The sequence below is a fragment of the Myotis davidii genome, unplaced genomic scaffold (assembly GCF_000327345.1).
Source record: "Myotis davidii unplaced genomic scaffold, ASM32734v1 scaffold24, whole genome shotgun sequence".
In the NCBI taxonomy this organism is placed as follows: Eukaryota; Metazoa; Chordata; class Mammalia; order Chiroptera; family Vespertilionidae; genus Myotis; species Myotis davidii.
The window spans coordinates 3256971-3278155 of record NW_006298312.1 but is presented as its reverse complement, the minus strand read 5'-3'; the positions used below and the strand labels follow the sequence as shown (position 1 = coordinate 3278155).

Below are 21185 nucleotides of genomic sequence, written 5' to 3'. Positions count from 1 at the left end.
TTCTTCTTCATTTCCTCTTAATTCTTACAGATGTTGTTGAATTGGACTTCCATCCTTTTCAGCGTCCTTATGATCATTGCTCTGTTTCATTTTTCTGACAAATTGCTTGCCTCCATTTCCTTTGCTTCCTTTTCTGGTGATCCCTCCTTTTCTTTTATTAGGTGGCTGTTATTTGACTCCCCATTTTTGTTGTTCCTCTATGGTTTTTCCTATGTATTAGATCAAACTTCTATGTCACCCAGATTTTTTTGAGTTTGTGTTACAGAGTAGATGTTTTGTGGAACCCAGTGTTGCAATCACTCAGGTCTTCTGGGCTGGGTATTCTCGGGATGCCCCTTCCTTGGCATATTTGAATTCTCTTGGTGTAGTTGGGTCTTGATTGTTATTATCCTGTTTGTGGATGGAGTCTCTTCTCAGGGTGTCTGCTACTAATGTGGCTCACTCTCTACCACATTTACCAAAAAGCACAAAATACAACTCAACAAACCCAACACAGAAGGAACAAAACATGAACATATTCACAACACCAATAACCCCAATATAAATTACTACTAGAGCAAAGAGCATTAGGAGAGAGGAAAGAGAGCAAAAATGATGGTGAGAAAAGAAAGAAAGGTAAAAGAGGGGAAAAAAAGAGGAAAAAAGAAGGGGAAAAATATACATATATGTGGAGACAACTCTACAAAACAAATAAATAAAAAAATGCAAACAACAAATATCCAGAAAAAAAAGGGGGGGGGCAGAATCTGTGGAGTCAGAACCTATGTCCAGTAAGTAACGTAAAGGAATTGAATGAATAGGGGAATGGCCACAGTTCAATATAGAGGAAGTAGAAAGATAATGACTGGGTAAGAATAAAAGTAAAAGAAAAAAATCAATAAATTAAAAGCCAAAAAAGAAAAAATATATTTTTCCTTTAATCTACCTACCTATATATTCATCTGTTTTTGTAAAAGGAGAACAGAGGAGAGAGCAGATAGGCTTGAGTTTAGTGAATGAAACTAATTAAGCAATTAGGAGAACAGAGTAAGAGAGAGAGAAAAAACAAAAGCATAAAACATTGGCTAGCAAAAAAAGAGAAAAGAGAAGAGTGCATGGGCATGGAGCAGGGGAAAGGAACTTAGATATATGAGAAAACCAACAGAGACTACAATAATAATAATGCATCAATAAAGCAGATAAAGAAGATCAATTTTTTACAAGGAGTAAAAAGATAGGAGAGAGAAAAACTAAAGTAGGAACAGGAGAAGAGAAACAGGATGAAAAAAGGGAGAAGTGAGGAAGAAAAGGGTTGCAAAAAAGAAAAAAATAATAACATAAAGTAAAATAATGATAAAAAATAAAAATAGAACGAAGAAAAATAATCCAAAAAAATGAAAGATTAAAAAAATAAACATTTTGTTTGTTTGTTTCTTAAAAGATAAAAAATAAAAAAAGTAAAGCGTCATTCGCTTCAGCCGAGTTTTCTTGTCCCATGGTGGCTGGTTTAAGACCCCTCTCTAGTGTTCTGTCTGCCACTTCTCAGTTTCCTGTTAGGTAGTCAGCATAGTGTTTAAGTTATCAGTGATTCACCGCTCCTCTGTGTCTGTCTCCACAACCTTGGTTGCAGGCAGGCAGGACCAATCTGCCAGCTTTGTTTGTCTGCCTACTTTCAGTTGTATTTACAGAAGCATCTATTTCTGACATGGGCTTTAGGTGGGGGTGCTGCTGTATTAATTTCCAGGACCAAACAGGCCCTCAACCTAGTCCCTGAGGGCTCCCTGAGGCTATTCAGATTCTTTGTTTCCTCTGCAAAGCTCGATGCCGGGTGTAATTGCCCATGGATGCTGGGAAGGGCTGGCTCTTCAGGAGAAAAATGGCCGTGCAGGTTTGGAGGGTCCAGAATGTCCCAGTGCCAGATTCCTGGTCACCTCTCCCTGCCCTGCTCCTCTCCACAGCCTCTCCCCATTGCTGGGATCCAGCCCCAGCAGGTCCAGGGGTTCCCAAAGGTGTAGACGGAGTCGGCGAAGAAGGAATGACACAGAGACAGCGTTCAGTTGATCAACAGCCTTGCCAGGATCTCTAGCCACAATCTCCAGCCAAGTTATGTGTCCATGTTCTCTTGCTAGGTTCTCCAGCCAGGTTCTCCAGGTTCTCCAGCCAGGTTCTGTAGCCAGGTTCTGTCCAGGATCTTTTGCCATGTTCTCTCCAGCGAAGTTCTTCTGTCTCTAGGTTCTGTGTAGGTTCTGTCTTCTAAGTTCTGTCTCTAGGATCTTCATCTAAGTTCTGTGTGGTTGCCAGGTTCTGTCTAGGTTCTCCAACCAAGTTCTGTAGCCAGGTTCTGGTCAGGTTCTCTTGCCATGTTCTCTCCAGCGAAGTTCTTCTGTCTCTAGGTTCTGTGTAGGTTCTGTCTTCTAAGTTCTGTCTCTAAGTTCTGTGTGTAGGTTCTGAGTCTCTTGGTTCTATCTTCTAAGTTCTGGTGAAGGGGTTTTATTCCCTCCCCAACTTCAGGGGAAAATCTCTACCTGGGGAAACAACCTTTCTCGGAGAGGTAACCTTGGTTAAAACACATAGCGCCAAGAAGGTGAGCAAACATATTAAGAACAGTATGCCATATATGCCAGGTCCCTTGAAACAGCAAGGATGGACCGGCTCCTAGCACCCCAGCCTTCACAAAACTGCACCTCCACTAGCATTGCAGCCTTGGTGAGTGCTTCTAATTGAAAGGCCTATGAACTGGGTTTAGCAAGTAAAAGTAAGGAAAATGTAAAGGCAGAACAGCCATACCACTGAACTTTTCTCTCCCCCTGGTACTGTGTGGCTAGGGCAGTGCTTCAGGCTGCCTTTTTGGGTGCAGCCTCTCATGGCTCTGGACTTAGGTCTAGATTCCCCAGGTGCCAGCAGCCCTGTGGACTCCCTTCCACAGGTGTTACATGTGTCCCCAATGGATGCAGACTTGGTGCAGGACAGGTTCCTTCTGACCCTTTCGTTCTGGTAGTCAGGCATCTCTCTCTCCAGCCCAGATGCCCGATCCTGCTGTTCTCCAGGTGTCCTCTGTCCTTTCTGACCACAGATTGTCTCACCAGCTGTGTCTAATTCGCCAATTCTGGGTGGATATTATTCGATGTAGTTGTTTCTTCTATCTGCTCCGTGAGAAGGTGCAGGACACGTCCACCTATTTAGCCACCATTTTGTCTCATTAGGCTATACATTTTTAATAGCCCTTTGTAAGCATGTGTATCTTATAATTCCTAAACATATCTCTCAGAAACCTATTAATTATGCATTCTCTTCTCATGGTTATTGCTAATTTCTTTTAATAAATTAAAATGGATAAGTCTGAGTAATGCTTTACCTTGCCTTTATTTATTGACATAAGAAACTTCTGGCCAAAACCGGTTTGGCTCAGTGGATAGAGCGTCGGCCTGCGAACTGAAGGGTCCCAGGTTCGATTCTGGTCAAGGGCATGTATCTTGGTTGCAGGCACATTCCCAGTGGGCGATGTGTAGGAGGCAGCTGATAGATGTTTCTCTCTCATTGATGTTTCTAACTCTCTATCTCTCTCCCTTCCTCTCTGTAAAAAATCAATAAAATATATTTAAAAAAAAGAAACTTCTGAGAAGTACTGATTTAGAACAAAAGACTTGGTAAGAAGACATGAAAGAATGTGGGACTGTGAGGGAGCAGGAATTAAAGATGTGAGCTCTAAAGCACAATTACACATAAAGTTTGTTGAGGGCACTGACTAGTTACCTATCGCTGTGTAACCAATTACCATAAACCTAGGGGTCTAAAACAACACACATTTATTCTCTCACTGTCTGTGGTCAGGAATGCAGATACAAGTTAGCTTGGTCCTCTGCTGTGGGATCTCTCACAAAATGGCAATAACGGTGCAGGTTAGGGCTGTGGTGGTCTCAGGTAAAGGCCCAGCTGGGGAGCTCCTGCTCCCAACCATGCATATGTGATTGTTGTCAAGATTTGGTTTTTGAGGGGGGCTGAGGGCTTCACTTCCTTGCTTGTGTTGACTGGGAGCTTTCTTCAGATCATTGTCAAATAGGTCTCCAATGAGCATCTTATGTGAGCAGAGGAAGCACAGTTGTGGAAGGACACAGAGAGACAGACAGAAAGATAGAGAGAGAGAAATAGATGGAAGTTGCAATTTTTTATAAGTTAATATTGGAAGTGACCTTTCATCACTTTGTAATATTCTCTTCATTAAAGGCAAGTCCCCAGTTCCAGCCCACAGTAAAAGGGAGGGAATTATACAGGGCGGGAGGAAGCATTGAGGGACATTATCAAGAAAGATAGCCCTGCCAGCATCATGTTACTCTTGTTTGATATTCCTTAACCATTTTATGACAGTGCCAAGCACATTGTAGTGTCCAATATGTGTCTGCAGGATTGAATTAGTTATAAATCTTTATGCCATAAACATGAAGTATATTTTATCAAATATACTTTAGTCATTAAGAAATTTCTGATCTTCCAGAATAACTTCCTAAGTCACAGTGCATGTCAATGTAAAAAGAATCTCATCTAATCCAGGTTATGGCTAGCTGAGTGAACTCTCATTTACTATTTTTAGCTCATATACAGAAATAAATATCCAGGTTCTAGCCAATTAGACTTTTTTTCCCCCATGGAGATATGAGCTCTTGTATTCTAAACTTAGATCTGCAAGCAAATACTATATCAGTAGTATACCTAGTGTATATTTTACCTCTTTTTTTAAATCCTCACCCATGGATATTTTTCCCCATTGATTTCAGGGAGTGTAAGTGGAAAAAGTGTGAAGTCAAGAGGGAGAGAGAGAGAGAGAGATGTGAAAGAGAAACATCAATTTGCTGCCTCCTGCATGCACCCCAAACAGGGCCAGGGATTAAACCTGCAACCCAGGTACATGCCCTGACTAGAACTCAAACTGCTGACCTTTCAGTGCATGGGGAAGATGTGCTAGCCCACTGAGCCACTCCTGCCAGGCATTTTGTTTGTTTGTGTTTTTAAACTATAACTTACTGATACCCTCCCAACTGTTAATCATATTGTTTTTCAGTTCATCAGGTTTATTCTTCTTCACCTTATATGAAAACCTGTTTGGAACTTTAGGTAATACCTATACCACTGTACGCTCTTGCATTAGCTTACTTGTCAAGCCATATTAAAAATGAAACCATAGCCTGGCCAGCATGGCTCAATGACTGAACGAAGAGCCAGGAGGTCATTGTTCAACTCTCAGTTGGGGCATGTACCTGTTTTACAGGCTGGATCCCCAGTAGGGGAAGACAGCTGATCAATGATTTTCTCTCATCATTGATGTTTCTGTCTCTCTCTCCCTTCCCAGTACTCTCTCTGAAATCAATTTTTTTAAAAAAATTTAAAAGCAAAAAAAAAAAAAGAAACTATAGGCAGCAATATCTCAAACATCTCTCCTAACAGTATGTTTATGGATACATCTCCTAGGGCAAAGGGAACTGAGGATAAAATAAACAAATGGAACTACATTAAAAAAAAAGCTTCTGCACAGCAAAAGAAACTATCAACAAAATTATAAGGGAGCCCACTGCATGGGAGAACATATTTGATACATCTGACAAAGGTTTAGTATCCAAAATATATAAGGAACTTATACAACTTAACAAAAGGAAGATAAACAATCCAATTAAAAAATGGGCAAAGGACATAAATAGGCACTTCTACAAAGCTGACATATAGAAGGTCAAGAAACATAAGAAAAAAGGTTCAAAGTCACTAATCATCAGAGAAATGCAAATTAAAATGACCGTGATGTATCACCTTACACCTGTCCGAATGGCTACCATCAACAGATCAACAAATGACAAGTGCTGGCGAGGATGTGGAGAAAAATGAACCCTAGTGCACTGCTGGTGGGAATGCAAACTGGTGCAGCCACTATGGAAAACACTATGGTGTTTCCTCAAAATATTAAATATGAAACTGACATTTGACCCAGTCATGCCACTTCTAAGAATATATCCTAAGAAACCTGAAACACCAATCAGAAAGAATGTATGTACCCTCATGTTCATAGCAAGACAATTTACAGTAGCTAAGATCTGGAAAGAGCCCAAGTGCCCATCAGTAGATGAGTGGATAAAAAAGCTGTGGTACATGTATACCATGGAATACTATGCAGCAGTAAAAAAGAAGGCTCTCTTACTCTTTAAGACAGCATGGAGGGACCTGAAGCATATTATGCTAAGCAAAATAAGCCAGTCATAGAAAGACAAGTATCACATGATATTACTAGTATATGGAATCCAATGAACAAAATAAACTGATGAACAAAATAGATTCAAAGATATAAAAGCACGGAATAAACTGTAGAATTTCAGGGGCAGGTGGGGGAGGGTGGGTGGGAAGAGATCAACCAGCGGACTTGTATTCATATATGCATAACCTAAGGACACAGCCAATAGGGTGGTGAAGTCTTGGGGTGTGGAGAGGGGTTAGAAGAGGTCAGTGAGGAAAAAGGGGAAACATGAAATATTTTCAATAGTAAAGATTTTTAAAAATGTAGCTTTCAGTTCTTTCTATAATAAGAGCTTAAAGAGAAAAAAAACATAATTAAGACTTGCTCCTTACATTTACAAGACCATTTTAGTTCCTTTCATCCATATAATCCTTTACTATAGAGAACACCTTCTATTTCTTATCACTTGCAACTAACTAAGCACAGGGCAAAATCCAGGACAGAAATGAATAATTAACTCAAAATTTGAAAACAATAAATATTATTTCATTTTACTTTGCTTACATTTATGAATGGATATACAAATCTCAGAAACATATAAACAAATATCAGAACACATATGTTCTTCATAAAAATTTGAGGAGAGTAAATATGACTTTACTTTTTCCTAAGAGCAAGTTCTCTGTTTGCCATGACAGACCCTGCTGAAAAGGATGTTTTCTCATCAATGTTTTATTTGCAAGAAAGAGAGAAGTAATATTTTATTATCCCAAAGATTTAGAGTAAAAAAATGATATCAATAAGCAAAAATGAATTAACTGAGTGCTATGCAAACACCAAAGAGCATTTTACAAGCGGGTACAGCACCAATTATCTTATTATCTCACCCTACTCTCTGGGTGAATAGTCTAAAAGCCTAAAATTACAGTTGATATTTGATTTCTTGGCTTCATTTGCAAAATGGAGTCATTTTCTTTTTTGTGAATGCCATAAACACATGTTATATTGTTTAAGAGGAACAGACCTTATTTTGTTATGGTATTTTTCTCTTTTTGTCCCCCAGGTCAAAGGACCTTTTTTTTCTTAATTAGTTTTGTTGCAAATTGATGTAGCACACCCTGTTTCTGAATGATTTCCTATGGTCCTAAGTACCATTTGAGTAGAAGCTTTTTGGCATGTCATTTGTTAAGAGACCAGTTCTGGAGAAGGTCCTTCAACTGACCAGATGTGTCATATTGAAACAGATTGAGGGCCTGCCAAAACACCATTTGCTGCCAGCACTGTATATTGTAGGGGTGCTCACAACCCTGTTACCATATTTTTGCACGTCTTAACATTGCATAAATAGACAGCTGTTCTGTATTTAGAATATAAATGAGTCACCAGCTTGCTCTCCCTGGAGGATTTACCTGGAAGAGGGAACCACAAACCTCTTCTCATCCCCCTGCCAGAATGTCACATTGAAATGCACACTTCTCAGCTCATTCAAAAGCAAATCCTTAAGCAAATAAATCACACCTTCCCTGCCAGTGAGACAAGAGAACCTTGCTAAAATGGAACACATTTCCTTAGCAGTGAAAGCTGCAAATTAATCAGCTTATAAACTGAGAGCGAGCCATTTGTGCTGAATACTTTCTTACTGCTCCTTCAATAGGAGACAAGGTTCTCTAATCTCCTAGAGAGTCCTGACTACATTAAGATGGAAAACCCTGTTAAAGGAGGTTTTGCAAGAGACAAAAAAGCCCTAAAGTCACTCAGTTGTCTCTCTGCAGTTATTCTCAGGACAGGAGATTTCTATTTATTTGGAGAGTGGCAATGAGCCTGGATACATGGCCCAAGCAAGAAGCAGAGTGATGCCCAGCTGGACTTGCTCAATGCTTGAGCATTGACCTATGAATAGGGAGGTCATAGTTCAATTCCGGTCAGAGCACATGCCTGAGTTGTAGGCTCTATCCCCAGTAGGGACCATGCAGGAAGCAGCAGATCTTTCCTCCAGCACCCAGGAACCAGGCCTTTGGTCCAGCCGCAGCAGGCTTGGCTTCTCTGCTTCTCAAGCGGAGGCCAGGGCTGGCTGGAAGCCTGGGTTGCCCCTGGTGACCCAGGCCCCCAGCCACTCCTTGAATGGAGTCCAGGGCTGGCGGGAAGCTTGGCTTCCTCCGTTGCCAGGAGCAACCCAAGCCTCCTGCTTGCTCCATCTCCATGGCTGCCGCCCTCTCCAGTTGTCTTCAGTCTTCACTCTGCACCTGCATATGCAAATTAACCACCATCTTTGTTGGGTTAATTTGCATAGTCACTCTGATTGGCTGTTGGGTGTAGCAGAGTGGTGGAGTGATGATTAATTTGCATGTTTCTCTTTTATTAGTGTAGATATATATAACAAATTGCTGAAGTGGGCCTCATTACGGGACACCAAAGCTGGTTGGTCTAATCCACATTTACAGCAGGTGATTTACATAATAGACTAGCACAAGGTGACTAATTTTTATTTCAAATAGCTTGGCCAATATATAAGCATACACATACATGTGCATACCTATATACATGTATGTGTATAATGTATATATGTATATATGTATATGTATGTATGCAATTTATACTACTAAAAGGGAAATAAGCTAATGAGACCGGACATCTTATGGATGTTCTTCCAGACAAAGCTGAAGCCGAGTCTCAGGTAAGCCGCAGATGGCGGCCACTGCTACAAGGGCTGGACTGAGGCTCAGGCAGCCACAGTGGCTGGCAGCGGCAGCAGCAGCAGTGTGATGGGGGTGTCGCCTTTCCCTGATGGGCCTGGTCACCTCCCACAGAGGAGCTGTCAGTAAGACATCCCCTGAGGCTCCCAGACTGTGAGGGGGGCAGGCCAGGCTGAGGGACTGCCTCCCCAGTGCACAAATTTTCATGCACTGGGCCTCTAGTATATACATAAACACACATCTATATTTGTGTGAGTATATGTATTTGTTTTATCCATAGGCACACTTAGGAAGCACACTTGTCAGTTTTGGAATATCAAAGAATAAAAAAATCAAGGAAGTTAGGGAAAAGAGAGGCAGTTGAGGTATGTGGTATATTAACTGTTATCAACTATTTTTGTGAATGTTTGCCCTTATTTGCTAAATAAACTCAGCATCGTGCAATCTGCTAGGAGCAAGTTATTTCTCCAGGCTTTTCAGGTTGCCAGCAGAAGGAAACTGCGCACAGATAGATAGGTGACATTTGGAGAGCCAGGCATGCCAGATTTTCAGAGGTTACAGCGGAGGTCCAACCTGCTGTTCTCCTAATGAAAGGAGGGAAATTCAGGCTGGCAAAACTGCTATAAGGGATATCTCTGCTCCGAATGTCACGCTGCCCAGATGTCGCTCGGCAGGTGGAGATGCAGAGAGAATGAAAATGTAGCCCTGTGTGTGTGGGTGCTAGTGTGTTGCAAGGGTGAACAATGAGTCTATCTTCTGAAGTGTAATGAAAACAATGTGGATCATGTCCATATTCATGTCAGGAGAAAGGCCTTTCTCAAAGATTTCTCACTCACTTCCCCTCCCAGACAGATCTGTCTTCATGTTCACAGACCATGTGCACACAACTTGTTCAAGGTTCTAAGTATAATTTGACCATTTATTTTAATATATGTATATACACATATGTATGTGTGCTTTTTAAATAGAAGATAGGATCATGCTACATAAAGTTTTGTACTTTGTATTTATTATAAATAGTGTAATTATTTATGAACTGTATCATGAACATTTCTCACCCTATTTTCCTTAGACTTACCTTATTTTTAAGTCAGATTTTATAGCAAATGTGCATTGTCAAAGTTATTCATTTTCCTGTTGATGAACACTTAGGTTGACTCTAGGTTTTGTTAGTTGGGCATGCTTAAGTAGTCACCCTGGCAACTTTTTTAGGACCAAGTAAATGAGTCTTTAAGTTACCTTTGTAAGAGATGTGACTGTCATTGAATTTTCTTTCACTACAATTGTTTTCCTTCAGTGTTACGAGATGACTTCCGGCAGAATCCAACAGATGTTGTGGTGGCAGCTGGAGAGCCTGCCATCCTGGAGTGCCAGCCCCCCCGAGGTCACCCTGAACCCACCATCTACTGGAAGAAAGACAAAGTTCGAATTGATGACAAGGAAGAAAGAATAAGTGTGAGTGAAATTAAAATGAATGCCTAGAGAAACTGAATCTCAAGTCGTAAAATTGATATATTTTATTTTATTCTGTGAATAAAATTGTTGAACTGCATTTGAATACTAACTACCTTTTTCACTGTATTGAAAGGGCTGAAAAAGGGAAACCAAAAACAATAACTTTGGAATAAGGTTTCAAAGACAAAAATTCTATAAATCAAGTGTACATAATAGATTCAGAGACATAGAAGCATGTAACAGGCTGTGGAACCTCAGAGGGAAGGCTTGGGAGGGTAGGTGGGTGGGTGGGAAGAGATCAACCAAAGAACTTGTATGTATATATGCATAACCCATGGTCACTGACAATAGGCTGGTAAAGTCTTGGGGGTGGTGGGGCTAGAAGGGTCAATGGGGGGAAAAGGGGGATATATGTAATACTTTCAACAATAAAGATTAAAAATAAAGTAATAAATATGAACAAAACAGTAAAAAATAGAATTGCACCAACTTGAATATGTAAATAGGTATTTGCAGCTCAATATTGCAGTCTCTGCTCTTTTTAAGATCTTCAAATGCATTTGTTGCTCATGCAGCATGTGATTGTTAAAGTATAAATGATGGCCATAAACCATATTAATTAGAGTATTTCTTTTTGCATTATTTTAAAAATTATAAAATGAAATAATTTGAGGTGATAAATATTTCAAGCACTTTTCTAGTTTTTCCAATTTAATGATATTTATAACTAAACTTTCATACATGAATTCATTTAAAAGTTTATTGATATAAAGTAAAATCAAAATAAAAATGCAGTTTAGCCCTGACTGGTTTTGCAGCTTAGCCCTTGTAGAAAAATAGTATATTTTTAAGGGAAACTGGTGATTAGTTTATGAATATTCAAAATAAAACACCCAGAAAATGGCAAAGTGGTAGATAAATAGCATACAATTACTTTATTTTTTCAGAGGGCCTACTCAAGATTTGTATATTAATTGTGTGAAAACCAGTCTACTGAAATAATAGATAATACCTCAACCTACTGACATTATTTTTAGTGTAATTTTTGAGAATTATACTGAGTATAATATTTGAGAATGGATATTTTAAAAATAATATCTCATTTAACTGAAGAAAAAGTTCCATTTCTATCAAAATTCCCTGTAGTCTGGGTGTCTATTATCTTTAAAAATATCTAATAAATGCTTCTTTTCTTATGTGTACATTGTGTTTACATTATGAACAGAACTGGATAGGCCATGTAGGAGATCATAACATGTGTTTATGTTATTCTGGCTTGAACTCTGAGGATCTACATTGCCCTGGAGAACTGGTTTGCTAATGGTCTCTGCTAGGGTACCAAGTTATGAAAATGTGCTCCTGGTGATGGAATAAAATCAATGTTCAAGGGTTTCTAGCTCATGTTTGTGCCATTTAGCTTTAGCTTTGTAACAAACCACCTCAAACGCAGTAGTGTATAGCAACCATTTTATTTAGACTATGATTCTGCGGATAAACTGATAGCTCTTTACTCTGGCCCAGCGTAGTTGATGTTTGCTAGGCTTCCTCATGCTCCTGCGGCTTGTTTAAAGATGTGTTGACAGCTGGATGATCTGGAATAACACACACTTCTGGCAATTGACGGACTCTCAGCTGGGCATCTTCATCCTCTCATGGCTTCTAATTGTGCATCAGGCTAACTCAGGCTGGTCCCCACGGTAGTCCCAGGGTTTCAGCTGCAGCAAGAGAAGGCAAGTCGCAATGTCCAAGCACTTCCTTCTGGTGAAAAATTGCTTTAGTTCCATTGATTGAATCAGGTCATATTGCCAAATGCAGCTTCAAGGGGAGAAGAAATTGCCTCCATCATCATTTTTATAACTTAGACTTCATTACACTCTACTGTATATAATTGAGAACATGTTGAAAATCTTCCCAGGTAAAAGGAAAACAAAGTAGGAAATTCCTTTCTATGACATGACAGGTTTTATAGCCAGAAATATCTCTAATGAGAACATACCTATATTAGTGTCGTTTGCCTACGAATTTAAAAATCAACAAAGGAAAAGGCCGTGCTCTTATCTCATATCTCTTTAAAAACACTCAGCCATTGTCAAGTGAAGATTGTTGGATTAGGGAAATACCAAAAAGAAAAAAATCCCCAAAATTGGAAAAGAAACTATGAGTTAATGATACACTTACTGAAAACCTAATTCTCCTTTAGCATCCTCTTTAACAAACACACATTTAAACAAGATTACATATGTTTATTCAGTCAATAAATGCTTCTGACTTAAGACATCTAAAGAGAAGCTGTTTTAAAACAATGATTTGTAACAACCCATAGTCATCATTCCAAAATCTTGAATTGTTTTTATCCATACCATTCTATTCTTCAAAAATTATCTCATAATTAAAATTAAGATGAGACAAAGATAATAAATACAATTTAAAAGTTAGCTCCAGGCCGAAACCAGCTTGACTCAGTGGATAGAGCGTCGGCCTGAGGACTGGGAGGTCCCAGGTTCGATTCCGGTCAAGGGCATGTACTTGGGTTGCGGGCACATCCCCAGTGGGAGATGTGCAGGAGGCAGCTGATCGATGTCTCTCTCTCATCGATGTTTCTAACTCTCTATCTCTCTCCCTTCCTCTCTGTAAAAAATCAATAAAATATATTAAAAAAATAATAAAAGTAAGCTCCAGGAAGGCAGGCATTTTTATATTTGGATTATTACTGAATCCCAAGTGCCTAGAAAACTGCCCAGCCTGTGGAGTTAGGTATTCCATAAACACTTGTGGAATCCCTCTGAGTCCATTGGATTTATTTTATTATCCACAGCAAACATCTAGTGCTCCTTTCTGATGACAAATGTCAATAGCAGTTCACCCAACCAAATCACAGACTGAAGACCAAACATCGGAATTGGATGGGGGCAGACACAATTCACAAAAGAGGACTAGGCAGGAGTTGAAGACTGCCGTAAGGAAACATTCTATGGAAAGGGAATTAGGAGCTTATTTTGGAGGAGAATTTAAGAGGGAAAAAAGGGCACATGCAGATGTCAAAATAGTGGGAGAGTTCTGAGTGCTAGTTCCAGAGCTATTTCCTTTAGGAAAAACAAATGTGCTTAATTATTCAAATTATTTATTAGTGACTTTTTCTTTCCATTCTTTCTCCCTCTTTTTTTTCTTCCTTTTTTTAAAAAAATTTACAGATCCGCGGTGGAAAACTGATGATCTCCAATACCAGGAAAAGTGATGCAGGGATGTATACCTGTGTTGGCACCAATATGGTGGGAGAAAGAGACAGTGACCCAGCAGAGCTGACTGTTTTTGGTAAACCTCTCTTTTAATTACAACTTGCTATTTGTATCATTTTCCCCTTTTTAAGTGTTTTTTATTAATACTAAACACCAGGCCATATATAGATAGTTTTTATGGCTTATGGTAAGCAGTGACAGGCTGGAATTGTCCGCTATTTTTTTTTCTGTCTCCAAGATGAAATCTTTGATGGGAAGAAAAAGAAGACATTTGAAATGTTAATCCACCTACTCTATTCACATATTTATACAGGTTTGCCTTTCATCATTATATAAATAATTGTTCTTTTTCAAAATCTATTTGAGATATTATATCCTAAAGTGTATCACTTATTCCACTATGATGCATTTAACAAGTATCTATTACATGCAAGAAAAAGGGTGTTTTTCTTTTAAGTTAGAGATTGTAATACAAAGACGTTTCACTTTTTTCCTACTTTAAAATATTCAAATTGAGGTATTTGGAATTTTAGCTGATTATTGAAAGGCTAGTTAGCCGTATATATGCACGCAATCAAAATTAGAAAGAAAAAAATCTATTTTGTTATATTTATGTTTCTTCAACTTTAAGCACCAAAGGACTCTTTAGCTAAAGTTTTAATTAGTCAGTTAAAACCTGATAGATATGTATCACAGAAATAGTGGAGAAAACATTAAGAAGGAGAAAGTTGTGGATAATAAAGATGGCCAAGTAAACAAAAGTAAGAGATATACTACAGGGCAGCTGTGGAATATTGTAAGAGAAAATGATGGAAAACAAGGATTCTAAAGATACTAGGAAATGAAACATTCCTTTATAAGACAACAAAATCCCATTCAAATCTCTGTATGGAGATATATGTTATGAATATACACACAAATGCACACAAGCACGCGCATATGTATATGCACACATGTACTTTAGCATATTTCTGTGTATGAATATCTGTACCTTAATAAAAATTCACTATTGCAAATATATGTGATTTTTGTTTCAACATACAAGAGATAATTGTGATTTTTAAAGTACTTTTTGTGTGCCAGTAACAGAGACTCCTGGTTCTATGCACAATATGATAAGGTGTTTTGGTTTTTTTTTGGCCATTATTCCAGAACACCCCTGAGGGTGGCAACAGAATCCCGAATAAGTCCCGAAAGAAACTTCTTTTTAGTTTGGGAAGTGCCATCTCATGGTGTAAAGGAGTGCCATAATGCAAAAACGGACCATGTTATGATTGCAATTCCATTTTTAGCGTCAGGGTGTGCTTTATGAATATGCACCAGAGTGCAAGCCCCTCTCTTCAATCACTCTGAGTACAAGTAATCTCTGGTAATACTCCTTGCAGATACTAAGCAGCTTGAAGTCCCAAATGACAAAACCAGGAGAAATCTCATCATCCATGAAAGGAATTGAAGAGTAAAATAAAATTATTCAAAGTATGCATGTAAATTGCTATCCTGAGGAGCACAGACAAGCATCAGTTTTTCGTTAAATTTCATGCAGTCACCTATGGTCCCAAAACGTGTTCCACTCTGTAATGAATAAAATACAGTTTTTCTGGCAATAAATAAAATTAGTGGTCACTGAACATGAGCATTGAAAACCTACAAGAAACACTCATGCTATTTTTCCGTAACTACCCAGCGTTGGCTCACAAAAATGTTGCATTACAGCAGTATTTACTGCCTTCAGAAGGAATTTGAAAGTGTTTAATCTCATTACCTGAGCAATTAGACTTACCAAACTGTGATTGTGTTATAAAATATTTACCTAAAGATGTGATGAGAAGTACAGGAGATCCCTAAACATGTCAGGAGTTACAGGGTAACTTCTAAATTATTTTTAAAATAGCTATAAAGCAAAGAGATTGGATTTGTCTAGAGGCAGTTCCTTTGGAAGAATTGATTTAGGAAGCTGAGAAACATTTATCTGATGGTGTAAACTAGTCAGAACTGACCTAAGGGACTACAAGTACAATATTAAGTTATGGGGAAAACTAAAATTCCATTATTGATAAGAAAACAACATCCAAACCAAGAAATAAAAGATAAAAACAGTAGTGATGGTCTAACCAAGGATGTGACAAGTACTGCCTGAGATTCCCCAATTCTTAGAGAAAATAAAATAACTAGTGTGCTCTGTATACGGAGGCCTTCTTTATTTTACTTTGGTGCTTTTGCATCCAGGACAGGTTTACTTTTAAACCTCTTTACAGTTCATCATTGTTAGAATTATCATCTCTGACCTAGGTTTAGAAAAGCAAAACTGGTTACATTCTCTCCCTCCTCTCTCAATTTTATTTCCATGTATTAGAAATTCTTCTTTTTAAAAAATCTGGCTCGCCGAAACCGGTTTGGCTCAGTGGGTAGAACGTCGGCTTGCGGACTGAAGGGTCCCAGGTTCGATTCCGGTCAAGGGCATGTACCTGGGTTGCGGGCACATCTCCAGTGGGGATGTGCAGGAGGCAGCTGATCGATGTTTCTCTCTCATCGATGTTTCTGACTCTCTATCTCTCTCCCTCCCTCGCTGTAAAAAATCCATAAAATATATTAAAATTTTTTTTAAAAAATCTGGCTATTGTCCTGGCTGGTGTTCTCAGTGGTTAGAGCATTGACCTGGTCCAGGGCATGTACCTGGGTTGCAGGTTTGATCCTAAGCCCAGTCGGGGTGCATGCGGGAAACATTCAATCGATGTGTCTCTCACATCAATGTTTCTTTCTTTCTTCCTCTCTTTCTCCCTTCCATTCTCTCTCCTTAAAAAGAAAAAAAAAGTCAATGGAAAAAATATTCTCGGGGGAGGATTAGCAAGAACAACCAAAAATCTGGAAGTTTTTAAATGTCCTTTGCAACCCCATATTTACTTTAAGATGCGTAGTACAGAAAAAGTAACTGATAATATTTAATTGTTTTCCAAAATTTGATTCACTTATAAATGGCAATAAAAAACAATGAAAAGAATAAAGGGTCTTTGCCAATATAATACCCGTCTGCAAGTATTTTGATTCTCTATTAAGTGGTCTTGGACTTAGACCTTTTGTATCTTGAAAATTGCAACTAATATTTCAAAGATCTGCACTTTAGGCAAAGATATGATCAATGTAATGTAATATTCAATACGTTATTATTCCATACTCCACGAATCATTTACTCTGTTTGTTCTTCTTTAATGTAAAATAGCATCCTAGTTAAGTAGGAAGTACCAAGTCTAAAAATTATAAATAGGCATCATAGTGTAAATGCTAAAATCGATGGGAGGGTTTAGATATATTTTTTATAAAGAACTCTCCCCCCAGGTCTGGTGTGCCTCTGTTGGTTGGACCATCATTTCGTACACCAAAAGGTGGTGGGTTTAATTTCTGGTCAGGGCACATACTTAGGTTGTGGGTTCCATCCCCCATAAGGGCACCTACAGGATGCAGGAGATTGATGTCTCTCTCTCTCTCTCCCTTCCTACATCTAAAATGAATTTAAGAAATAGAATACTACTTAGAAATCTGGCAGTTTATATATGTCAATTAAATTCCCAAGATCCTGACCCTGCCAGTGTGGCTCAGTGGCTGCGCATCGACCCATGAATAAGGAGGTCATGGTTCATTTCCCCAGTCAGGGCACATGCTGGAGGTGCAGGCTCAATCCCCAGTAGGGGGAGTGCAGGAGGCCTTTGATGGATGATTCTCTGTCATCATTGATGCTTCTATCTCTCTATTCCTATCTGAAATCAATTGAAAAACACACAAAAACATAAATTCGCAAGATCCCGAAGACAGAGAAACTAGAGTTAAATTATATAATTAAGTTTAAAACAATGGTTAGGTTTGGGATATCTGTTATCCAAAATTTAACCGGTATTAAAAACAACCAAAATTTGTTTCCAAATTATTCTTAAATGTTTATCAAAGTAATACATGAAAAAATATTTTATATGTCACATTTATAGTAGACCCAAAAGTATTAAACTAATAATGAAATAAAGAAAAAATTTGCCCCACCTTACTTTCCAACACACATACACACACACACACACACATACACACACACACCTCATCTTTAAACATTCTTGCAAGCCTCATCTTTAAACATTTCTTCTGGGATTTATTTCCTTACATCTAAATATGTATTTATTCCACGACTGTATACACTATTTTGATTTCCTATTTTGGAAGATGATGATTTGCCCCACTTCAATCCCTTGCCCCACCGTCTCTCCTCCACTTTCCCTTCTGTTGGTCCTTCCAGTAAAATGACTTCAGAAACATTAGTTATATTAATATTCAGTATTTGAATTATTATAACCATGAAAATATAGACTGTGGGCTGTGTTATGTTATGATGGCATTTTTTTTTCTGGTATAATATTTGCTCTCTGAATTAGTAATAATTTTTCTTTTACTTATGTTTGTCTACATCTACCATGAATTATTTTTGCAATTTCTAACAGAATGTTTAAATTCCTCCAAATTTTTATTTTGGTATGAAGTCCACCCTGGCTACAGCCTTCCTGGAGGCTTCAGGCTGCTGGCCCAATCCGACTGGGCTGGGTGCTCCCTAGGCCTCTCCACAAACGTCATCTTCATCTCTTTCTTCCCTTTGCTTTGATAATGGATGCCCATCTTTCTGCATCCTATGTGTTTTTCTTGGGTAACTTCTATATTCAGAAATGTTTCTCTTTCTCTCTACATAACTTGAGCCTAGAGCTCATTCCAGACCAAATGCCTTTATTCCATCCAAAATTTAATTGATACTTTGGCTGCTGATAGAATTATAGTTTAAAAACAGATATTTTTACTCATAACATTAAAGTGCATCTCCAATATTATTCAGCTTCCACTGCTGCTATTGAGAGGACTACTGTGCTTCTGATCCCCTGTTACCAGTTTTCCTTTTTTTCTTTTAGTACTGCCTTTTTACCCCAGCATTCTAAAATACTTCAATACTGTGCCTTGCTCTGGCACTTTTTTTAATTTTAGTGGATAGACACCTGGTAAGCAATCTCAATCACAAAACTCTTTATCCAAATAAGTCAAGGTAATATCCTATCCATTTTTCTATTCCATTTCTCTGTCAAATATGTATTTACTAATTAGATGATAAACTTTCTAGGCCTTTCTTTCCTCTAATTCTTTCCTATTTATGTCATCTTGTTCTTGTTTCATGGATGTTTTAACCTCTCTTATTTCTCAGGATTTTAAAAACACGATTTTTTAAAATAAAATTTACTTGTAATGCTTTCCTGCTTTTATTTCTCCTGGGTTTCTTCTCCTTGCCCCACCCTGCATTGTTCAGTCTTTCACACTGGAGTCTTTCTTCAAATATCAAGTTATCTACAGTTCATTTGTATTTCATTGCTGTTCACTAAGAACACTTGGGAATTTTGTCAACCGATGACTATCAAGGTAGGATGATCATATTTGGAACTAGCCAAATTATTGGGGCTAAGGACACAGGTTTGGGCTGGTAGTGTTGATTTTCAGTTATTGGATGAGAAATAATAGTTGATGGCCTAAGTATAGTTGAGCTACCCAGAGATATATCTATGAGGGGAGGTGTCTTACAGCCAACTCTTAGGAAATATCTAAGTTTTATTAATAAACAATGGCCTTCATTTAAGAATTCTAAACATAGGCTATTAAAACCCAGGTGATTGTTAGGAACACTATAGTTTAAACAAATAGTGTTTACTTGCAACCTTTAAAACAGCAAAGTATTTTCTATCTAGTCACTTATTTAACATATATCTCATGAGCACCTACTATGTGTCAAGCCCTGTTGCAGTGTGATGAGATAAATAGACATGTATGTACTCTGCTGTCAGTGGACTTCTCATATCATGTTATCAGCAATAACATAAAACTTTGCCTATAAAACAAGCTGAGAGAAGCATATTTTTTTCTCCTGAGAACATTTACTTATGTTTACTTTTACTTCATAGAATGATTTCTCTTATAAAAAGAAAATTATTGGCAAGAAAATAAATTACTGCAGCCAGGACTTAGTTAATCACATTCAGATAGACTGATAATTATCATTCAGTCTATTCTAGAAGGGCTCATAATTTCACACTAAATAGCTCTCATAACACATGTTCTTTTATATATGCCCAGTTAAATAAAAGGAGACATATTTGGGCAGACCATCTGACTTCCCAAGTTACTAGACATTGCAGAGTGGCAGTTCCTTCTGGGTCAGCTGAAGTTAAAACAAGGTTTACAAGCAGTGGCCAGTTCTAATGTATTTTTATTGCATATCATTGATCTTATAGGACTTAAAGGACTCTACCTATGTAATTACTTCCATAATACTACTTTATAATGATGAGCAAAGTTTATTTTAAAATTGTGAAGGTTATTCTAGTACAGTTGTCACAGCACTGACATTGACAATTTTACAGCCATATTCAATGACTGAATATGCATAAAAGAGAAATCTGTCCACTGAGCACTTAATTTTTTCATTGTAGCATGTAAGTAAGAAACTTAAGAGATTATGCGACCACATTTTAGATTCATAGTATTGTGTATTATATTGAATACTAGAGGCCCGGTGCATGAAATCTGTGCACTGGAGGGAGGTTGTCCCTCAGCTCAGCCTGCACCCTCTCCAATCTGGGACCCCTCAGGGGATGTCCGGCAGTCAGACATCCATCTCACAATCTGGGACTGCTGGCTCCTAACTGCTCGCCTGCCTGATTGCCTGATCACTTCCTAACCCCTCCCCTGCCAGCCTGGTCACCCCCAACTGCCCTCCCCTGCCAGCCATCTTGTGACTGTGGGCGCCACCATCTTTGAGGGTGTGACAGTCAATTAGCATATTCCCTCCTTATTGGCTGTGGGGGCCACCATCTTCGCAGCCTGATGCTTATTCATTTGGTTGTCCCTCACTAACCCCCCTGCCAGCCTGGACACCTCACCCAGCCTGTTCAGTTGTCCATTCAGTTGTGATGGTCGCTTAGGCTTTGATATGTATAGACTAGAGGCTCAATGCTTGAAATCTGTGCACTGGGGAGGGGTTGTCCCTCAGCTCAGCCTGCACCCTCTCCAGTCTGGGACCCCTCGGGGGATGTTCGGCAGTCCTTATTGGCTGTGGGTGCCGTCATCTTTGAGATGGCGTGAGGGTCAATTAGCATATTCCCTATTTATTATTAGGGAATTTATTAGATAGGACTAGAGGCCCGGTGCATGAAATCTGTGCACTGGAGGGAGGTTGTCCCTCAGCTCAGCCTGCACCCTCTCCAATCTGGGACCCCTCAGGGGATGTCCGGCAGTCAGACATCCATCTCACAATCTGGGACTGCTGGCTCCTAACTGCTCACCTGCCTGATTGCCTGATCACTTCCTAACCACTCCCCTGCCAGCCCGGTCACCCCCAACTGCCTTCCCCTGCTAGCCTGGTCACCCCTAACTGCCCTCCCCTGTTGGCCTGATTTCACAGAACTGCCCTCCCCTGTTGGCCCGATCGCCCCCAACTGCCCTCCCCTGCAGGCCTGATTGCCCCCAACTTCCTCCTCCTGCCAGCCATCTTGTGGTGGCCGTCTTGTGATGACATTGCACGAGGGTGTCTCGCGACACCAC

The 21185-nt window shown here is 39.0% G+C and overlaps 1 protein-coding gene across 8 annotated transcripts in view; it reads left to right on the top strand.

Moving 5' to 3' along the window:
• The window catches only part of ROBO2 (roundabout guidance receptor 2), a 709767-nt gene that overhangs the window by 510748 nt on the left and 177834 nt on the right, over positions 1-21185 (top strand). For all 8 annotated transcript variants that reach the window (XM_006773936.2, XM_015570594.1, XM_015570599.1 and 5 more), the window contains exons 3-4: positions 10184-10341; positions 13533-13653. In XM_006773936.2, the coding sequence (XP_006773999.1) occupies positions 10184-10341; positions 13533-13653 (279 nt within the window). The remainder of the gene's footprint in view (positions 1-10183; positions 10342-13532; positions 13654-21185) is intronic.